The sequence below is a fragment of the Petaurus breviceps genome, unplaced genomic scaffold (assembly GCF_028583685.1).
Source record: "Petaurus breviceps papuanus isolate PSGF00001 unplaced genomic scaffold, PetGlider_PUasm1.0 189, whole genome shotgun sequence".
Taxonomy (NCBI): Eukaryota; Metazoa; Chordata; class Mammalia; order Diprotodontia; family Petauridae; genus Petaurus; species Petaurus breviceps.
Window position 1 is genome coordinate 16104912 of NW_027185809.1, and position 8941 is coordinate 16113852.

The 8941-nt window shown below is 39.3% G+C and overlaps 1 protein-coding gene across 2 annotated transcripts in view; it reads right to left on the bottom strand.

The window, feature by feature from the left end:
• Nucleotides 1-8941, bottom strand: part of GALNT16 (polypeptide N-acetylgalactosaminyltransferase 16) — a 156319-nt gene that overhangs the window by 11281 nt on the left and 136097 nt on the right. For both annotated transcript variants that reach the window (XM_069092000.1, XM_069091999.1), the window contains exons 12-14: nt 5698-5781; nt 2411-2552; nt 424-540 (exon numbers count right to left, since the gene is read on the bottom strand). In XM_069092000.1, the coding sequence (XP_068948101.1) occupies nt 424-540; nt 2411-2552; nt 5698-5781 (343 nt within the window). The remainder of the gene's footprint in view (nt 1-423; nt 541-2410; nt 2553-5697; nt 5782-8941) is intronic.

The window sequence follows — 8941 nt, forward strand, 5'->3', positions numbered from 1 at the left end:
TCCTCAAGAGAGATTTGGGTGACAATAAGAACTGTAATGTCTGTGAAAGCATTTTTTCAGTGGTTAGGCCAACACAAATGTAAGGTGCTATTATTACCACAATAGAACAAGTCCCTTCCTTTCTCTGAATCTGTTTTCTTATCTTAAAAATAAGGGAAATAGATTTGATGATGCATAAGACCCCTTCCAGCTCAAACATTCAACGGCATAATTCCCTAATCTTCACCTTGGTCTACTCAAAAGAACTCCCAGAGTGAAGTTTCCTCTGACAACAGCCCTGACACAGCACTCTGCCCATTAGGAAGCCTTATTAATTTTATTTCATGTTGTTAATGGTAATAAAAACTTTGTGGCCTGGATAAGGAATGACAGAGTCATCCACAGGAGTAAGAAAAAGGTTAATGTTTACACGCTGCCACATACCTGTCTGCCATCTTTCTGGTTGCAGGCCTCCAGTGTGACTTGGGACCCTGTAGAAAAAGATGTGATGGAGAGACACTTGTCCTGTTGCCGTATAAGAGGATCACTGAATACCCACTCCTAAAAGGTAGGAAAAATAGAAAAAATCTGTTATTAATATTAGGCCTAAGACTCTTTGGGGGGTGCTTATCTTTTATGTTGCTTAGGGTTTGCAACATACTCAACACTTACCATATGTATTCTCCGGCTTCTGTGCTTATAACATTGTAAATATACCATCTGACCAGTGGGACAATCCCATCCAAGCATTTTGCTCTCCTCCCTTGATTTTCCAGGTTCTACCACCCCTGGTAGTTGATTCTGCCCTAATAAGGCTGTTCCACAAGCACAGAATGGATTATGTCCATAAATACCTAGAGCAAAATGCTTGAAAGAACCAAGTTGTCACAGCCTTCAAGAGGACTGTGAGAAATGGAATTCACAATAGCACCAGGTGATTCCACTAAATCAGTCCATTAAGGCTTCCTGTCTGAGGCCTGCCCTTGAATCCTCACTGATGTGAAGGTGACCCTAAAAAAACATATCTTTCTACATTTCTCTATCTTTTTATCCAAGTATCTATCCGTCTCAGGAAAGAGTTCTGTATGTGTGTGCATATACATGCACATATATGTATATACACATAGATACACATATATACATAGATCGATAGATACATTATCTGTTGATCTATTCATAGATCCATTTATTGTTTAGTCATTTCAGTCACATCCAGCTCATTTTGACCCCTTTTTTGGGTTTTCTTGGCAAAGATACTGGAGTGATTTGCCATTTCCTTCTCCAGCTCACTTTACAGATGAGAAACGGAGGCAAACAGAGTTTAAATGACTTGCCCAGGGTCACACAATTAATAAGTGTCTGAGGCCAGATTTGAACTCGTGAAGAGGAGTCTTCCTGATTCCAAGTCCAGTGCTCTATCCACTGTACCACCTACCTGCCCACATAGAGATTACATTATATGTGTATATATACACATATGTGTGTATATACATGTATACACACAGAATATTCTGCAATATTTATAATAAGTGCTTTGGGGATTTCAAGATGTTTGCTCATCAATTCCTACATTAGAAAGAGTTCATGGAAAAACCAGTCCTTCTATTCAGTAACAGCAATATTGAAACAATAATCATCTATGAAAGACTTGGCTACTCAGAGCAATACAATTCCAAAGGATTTGTGATGAAAAATACTATCCACCTCCAGAGAAAGAACTAGCAGACTCTGAATGTAGATTGAAGCATACTTTTTCACTCCCTTTCTTTTCACAATATGACTAATATGGAAATCTGTTTCACAAGACTTTACATGTATAATTCATATCATATTGCTTGCCTTCTCAGTGAATGGGGGAGAGATAGGAGGGAAGGGGAAAATTTGGAACTCTAAAAAAAAGATACTAAAAACCAACAAAGCAATGAACGAATGAATAAAAAGTTAAAGCTATTTAGGGAGGAAGGTGATATGCAGTAGAGCGAGGGAGTTGGGCAGTATAGCAGGACACAAGTTCAGTTCTCGATAGCTCACCAACTTTGAGATTGTACGGGTCCTAGAATATACATATTGTGAAGGATATATGCATTTATTTGGTCCTACTCATACAGACCCTTTTTTTTTTGCCCCCAAGATGAACTCTAATTCATATAAATAGGGTATTAACTGACACCCAGTTAGGAAGGAGATGAGAACAGAGCAGGAAGGGGAAGAAAGTCTAAGTGTGAAGTGTGGTGCTGGTTTTATTGGGGAAATGGATGTGATGGTTACAGATAGAGAGGAAGAGGACTGGATAAAGAACTAGGGTGAGAAGAACACCTTTCCACAGCAATTCTGCTGGTGGAACATCATTCAGAGCTTTTCTCATACTTTCATCCCATTTTGTCTGGTGGATGAGCCCAGAAAGATGGCACCAGCTTGCCAAGCAGCTTACCTGGGTCATGAGAGGATTGTTTGAAGTTCCTTTGCAGCTCCCCATGACAACCAGGTTGTTGCCTGCTGTGTCCTGACCCTGGGACTCCAAGCAACTTGTTCCTTGCTTAATGATCCCAGGAATTAGCTCCTTCTCTGGGATCCTGAGACAAAAGGACATTCAATTGTGTCAATATGAGTGCTACCTTTGGAATTTCCTCCTTACATAATAGAAAGAGCACTGGTTATAGAGTCAAGGAACCTGGATTCAAATTCCATCTTATTAGCTATGTAGTTATGGGCATCCCTTAACCTCTTAGTGCCTCTGTTTCCTTCTCTGCAAAATGGGAATAATAACTTATACTACATATCTCACAGGAGTGTTACAAGGAAACTGATCAGCAAATCTTGAAGTACCATATAAATACAACCAATAATCATAATATGTTATTAATTATTAGCTAATGATTATTTAATTTTTTGGAGGGCAATTGGAGTTAAGTGACTTGCCCAAGGTCACATGGATAGTTTGGTTTTTTGGTATTAAGTGTCTGAGGCCGGAACTGAACCCAGGTCCTCCTGACTCCAGGGCTGGTGCACCACCTAGCTGCCCCTGCTAATGATTATTTAAAACAAAAGTATTAAATTGACTTATTGTTATTATTATTACTACTGCTACCACTAATAGAACCATCTTGCTTAAGGCCCCTCTTCTTATATCCTTCTCTTTTGGGTTCTATTATGTGACGGGAACTATGACTTCTTGCTGGCAGGAATCTTTGACAATGGCACCCTCTTGGGGAGGGTAGTGACTATGGCTACTGCTGACCCCAGACACAACTTTGCATCATAACCCAACTCTGCAAGAGAAAATTTGCTCCAAACTACTATTCATAAGGGTGAAGGCTATCAGAAGAACACATAAAAGTAAGCAAAAAGAACTCAGGACCCCAAACCAACATGACCACTCTCCCTAATCAAACCTGACTCCTCATTCTACCCCCATATGCAATTTGTCTGTGAACTGCAGAATTATTTTGGACATTTTTCTCAAAATACATAAGCTCTATTCACTCTTTCTCTAAATACTTTGGTTACTATGGCCCCAGGAATAAGAGGAAACTGAAGCAACTTGCCCAAGGTCACACAGATAGTGAATAGCAAAACTAAGACTTAATCCAGGTCCCCTGACTTCAAATCTAGTACCCTTTTTGGTTTGGTGAACATACTACCATTCTCTACCATTATACACCTCCACTGAGCCCTTCCTTTCTCACTTCCATCACCTTCCTCTGTAGGAGCCTCTATCCAAATAGTAGACAAGATGAAACTATTGAGGGCAGGTAGGTAGTGGAGTTGTGGAGTTGGAGTCCATAAGACCTGAGTTCAAATCCTGCCTCAGAAACACTTACTAATTGTGTGGCCCTGGGAAAGTCACTTAACTACAGTGTGCCTCAGTTTCCTCAGCCATAAAATGAAGATAATAATATCTACCTTACAATGTTATTATAAGGATTAAATGAGTTAACATTTGTAATGCTCCTTGTAAACATTAAAATTCTCTATAAATACTAGTTATTACTATTATAAAAACAAGGGTCACTTTTAAACAAATACATCATAAGCTATCCATCCAAAAAAAAGTTGTTCCCTTGGAGGAAACATGTGCTACTGCCAACAAGACTGCTCAAAATATTTATGAAATTTTTCTTTTGAAAATGTCTTTAGAGCCAGTTTAAGAACCATACAAGTAAAGAGGCTTTGTTCCCCTTTCAAGGGAGGGTTCAAAAGTGAGGGATTTAGGACATAAACATTGTGTGATAACTGTTGTTTAAAAGTAGAGAGTATCAATAGAACATTTTCCACCCATAGAATGCAAGCTCCTCCGATTTAATTCCATTTGTCAAGCATGAAAGTGTAAAACAGGGGCCTCACACCATGGTAGATGTTGGGGACAAAGACACAAACGAAATAGTCTCTGAACTCAAGGAGCTTACCATCTATTGGGGAGAAATGGCATGGACACAAACAAGTAAATATATTTGTTTTCATACAAATGTATACAAAATAAATACAAATTCATTTTGGAGGGTGGATGGTGTTGGGTACTAACAGTTGGGGAGGATCCTGAAATGCCTCTTGAGGAAGGTAGCATTTAAACTGACCCTTGAACCAAAGTAGAAATTCTAGGAGGTAGAGATGAAGGAGGGCATTCCAGGCTTGTGTACGAGGGCAAAAAAGGTGAGAAATGGAATCTTATGGACTTAAGTAGGCCAATGAAATTAGAACATAGTGTGTGTATGTGTGTGTGTGAATGTGTGTGTAATATGAAATCACTGAGGGCAGGAACTGCACTACATTTGTCTTTATATCCTTAATACCTAGTACAGTATGATGTTGGTGCTTATAAATCTTTGTATAAAGAAGGAATGTGGTGCAGCGCACAGAGTGCTGAGTCTGGAGTCAGGAAGACTCATCTTCCTGAATTAAAATCTGGCCTCAGACACTTGCTAACTGTATGACCTTGGGCAAGTCACTTAACCTTGTTTGTCTCAGTTTCCTCATCTGTACAATGAGCTGGAGAAGGTTAAGGAAAAATATTCTGGTACCTTTGCCAAGTAAACCCCAAATGGAGTCATGAATATTCAGATATGACTGAAATGACTAAACAACAATAAAAAAAAGAAAGAAACAAGGAGAAAAGGAAGAAGAAGTGAGCTGTGAGAAGAAGGGGGGGGGGAAGAGATGAAAGGGAAGAGGGGGAAAACAGAAGGAGTGAACAACAGGCATTGAAGACAATTCCCAAGAAGAACTTCTTGAAATATTTTGTCTCTGAGCAACCCCATTAGTCAAAGATAATTGACTATTCAGGTACCTTCTATGAAGTGGTTCATGTTCCTTTAGATATGGAAGCCTTAGCATGTTTTATTACAAATCCGTCCCATAACTTTTTGTTTCTATTTCTTCTTTTCTTCTATTTCTTACTTTTACATCTCAAATCCTCTGTAGCCTTCACCCCACTTTCCTCTAGTAGGTGGTAAGGGAGCTCAAGACTAACAGCCAAGAGGCCAACCATCTGGAATAATACCTGCGGACACAGGGAGAGCCCAAAGAGGAGGGGAAAAGAAGGATGCCTCCAAGCATTGAATACCTCCTGACTCCTGTGCCCCTTTGCTAGGTTCCCACAAAATGACCAGTCTAGACACTACTCTAGGCAGCACTGACGGTTGTCCTGCCTGCCATCTTTTTACAATAACATCATTAACATCTCATAGTCAAATACGACAGAAGCCTGAGAGATATACTCACTTGAGCTCTGGATAGACATTCTCCAGGTACCACTGGAAGGACTTGCAGTTCATTTTCTTCCTCTGCTCCTCTCGGTCAGCTATACTGAAAAGAGAATTCAGGTCAGTTCAACAAGCACTTATTAGAAGTAAAAAAAACTGGACTGATCTAGGAAGCTGGGGAGGGGCAGGAAAATGTTACTCTGGGGATTAATAGAGACCCCAATAGAGGGGCATCTATATGGTGCAGTGAATAGAGCACTGGCCTTGGAGTCAGGAGGACCTGAGTTCAAATCTGACCTCAGACACTTAACACTAGCCCTGTGATCTTGGGCAAGTCATTAAACCCCAATTTCCCTGCCCACCCCCCTCCAAAAAAAAAAAAAAAAAAAAAAAAATAGAGAGAATTTCTAGGAGAAGCCTAGCAGGTTTTATCTATAGTCAAGCCAAACCACAAGCAGGAATAGGCCTAAGGTCTGGACCTACTCACTCTTGCCTTATAAAATCTGGCCTCAGACACTTATTAGCTGTGTGATGCTGGACAAGTAACAACTTTGTTTGCCTTAGTTTCCTCATCTGTAAAATGAACTGGAGAAAGAAATGGCAAACCACTCCAGTGTCTTTGCCAAGAAAACCCCAAATGGAGTCATGAGGAGCCAGACACAAATGAAACAACTTAACAGAACAATGACAACAAGATCATGGGATTTAGAAATGGAAAGAACCTTAGAGCTTATCTCATCTAACTCCCTATTTGAAAGATGACCACACTAAAGCCCTGAGCAGTTGTCACAAGCTAGTATCAGAGTTCACATTGGAACCCAGGTCTCTGAAAGTTTCTTAACTTGAACAGATTACCAAAATTAGATTGTCTACCTCTTTTTCTTCAAGATGCAGTACAAAAGAATTTAGCTTTCAGGTTTCCATTTTATTATGATTTCCCTGTATATGCAAAGAAGTCTCAACACAGGCCTATTGGGAGAGAAAAATTGAGAAGCCAGAAACTGTGTTTGCAATGTGGAGGATGATGTTTTTGAGTTTTTATTGTACCCAGAGCTTGAAATATGAGCCATTTGTTTGTAAATTTCCCAGAAGGACTGGTACTCTCTTTTTAAAAATTATTTTTATTTATATTTTTAAAATTTATTTGTTTATATTTATTTTTATTTAAATTTATATTAAATATAAAAATATTTCCCAATTGCATGTAAAAAATTTCAACAATCATGTTTTAAAAATTCGAGTTCCAAATTCTCTCCCTCCATTCAGTCCTTCCCCCATTCTTGAAAAGGTAAGCAATTTGATATCAATTATACATGTGAAGTCACACAAAACATATTTCCATATCAGTGATGTTGGCACTGACTATCTTAACTAGGGCCCTTTGATAGCCAAGAGATGCTTTTGTGTGATACTTCCTTGACTCACCTCCTACCATTCATTCTCTGGCCTGGATGGCCTGTCACTCTATTCCTTCAGAACCCAGGTCAAAATTCATCTGCCAGATTTACCCCACACTGATCATCCCTTTCTCTGCTACACTTCATCTTTGAAGTACCTTGTTTTGCTTTCTGTTAAGTCGGCTTTTCTTTCTTTTTTTTTTTTGTTCAGCCATAAATATTTACCACACACACAGATTATGCGAGGCATTATAAAGGATATAGGTGTCTATAAAGAAAGACCCTTGTTGTCAAGGAGAATCCAATCTAATGGTAAAGAGATATAAACAAATAACTACTTTGTAAAGTGACATATGGCCATTGCCATATGAGTGATAGCAGTGAATGCTAGGAGAGAGACCACTGAGTGGTCAAGGAAAGCTTAATGGAGGAGACATATGGCCTTGAAGGATAGGTAGGGTTTTCATAGTCCAAGATAAAAGAGGAAGGTACCTTTGCATTGGCTTTCATTAATGGATGGATAAATCTGCTTTTCTTTGTAGGGAAATTTTGAAAAGTGGCAAGCTTATGGAATCAAAGTTAAATTTTATTGTACTCCATCTTTTTTTTTTAAAGCAATTGGGGTTAAGTAACTTGATCAAGGTTAACACGGCCAGTTATTTCTGGGTGTGGGGCTAAGTATCAGAGCCTGGATTCGATCCCAGGTCATCCCAACTCTGGAGCCGGTGCTCTTACTCACTGTGCTACTTGGTTGCCCCTGTACTCCATCTTGAGAAAAAAGAAGTAGACAACCTGATTTTAGTCTTTTATTCAAATAAGAAACTTTCAGGTACCTCTTTGGGGGGAGGTGTTAATATAGAAGGAGGTTAATCTTCTATACCTGCTCTACCTGCTTCTGTAGTCCTGTACCCTCAGAATTCTGACCATTTTCTCAATATAGCAATGCAGGGATAAGATCTTCAATCATCAAAGAAATCTTCAGTTATGCTTCCTAAACCATACTCCTTTAATATTGAAAATGTTCATGATGTCATGTACAATACAACCCTTCACTGTTTTAAAAGTCAGTTTCATGAGTTGCTTTGGTAGAAAACAATCCTGGGGGGCAGGGAGCAAACTCTCCCCTTATTGGTTGATGAATCTTTCTGAATTAGCTAGGCTGATAGTGAGACAGCAGACACACATTCCACTGGCCGGGTCAATACTCAAAGCCTTCCAGTTTGGTAAGTAGGATCGGCCAGAGCTTGTGTTCCTCCAGCATATGCTTGGATGACTGATGCACAATTATACTCCACACTACTATAAGGGATTAGACAGAGACTCTTTTCTCAATGAAGGTAGAAACAAAAAATATTTTTTTTCCTTTACCTTCAGTGAGCTGTAACATACAAATATTTTCCATATCTTGGCACACAGGTGATGGACTAGAAGTGTGGAAGAAGTAATAAATATATATATATTTTTTCTTTTTGGAGGGGGAAGGCAATTGGAGTTAAGTGACTTGCCCAAGGTCCCACAGCTAGTAAGTGTTGTCTGAGGCTGGATTTGAACCCAGGTCCTCCTGACTCCAGGGCCGGTGCTCTATTCACTGTGCCACCTAGCTGCCCCATAAATAAATTTTTGTATAAAGAAAAAAAGTGTCCCATCTCAGCCTTGAAAAACTTGTAGGTGGTTACAGTATTTACTGTAGGCTCCTTTGTGAGCATTTGTATCTCTTTTTAAAAAAATTATTTATGTTCTATTGATCTAATTTATTTTAACCTTATAGTCATTTCCACTTATACCAAACCTTGCCCTATACCCTGCCCTCTCTCTCTCTCCTCTCTCTCCCTCTCTCTCTTTCTCTTTCTCTCTCTCTCTCTCTCT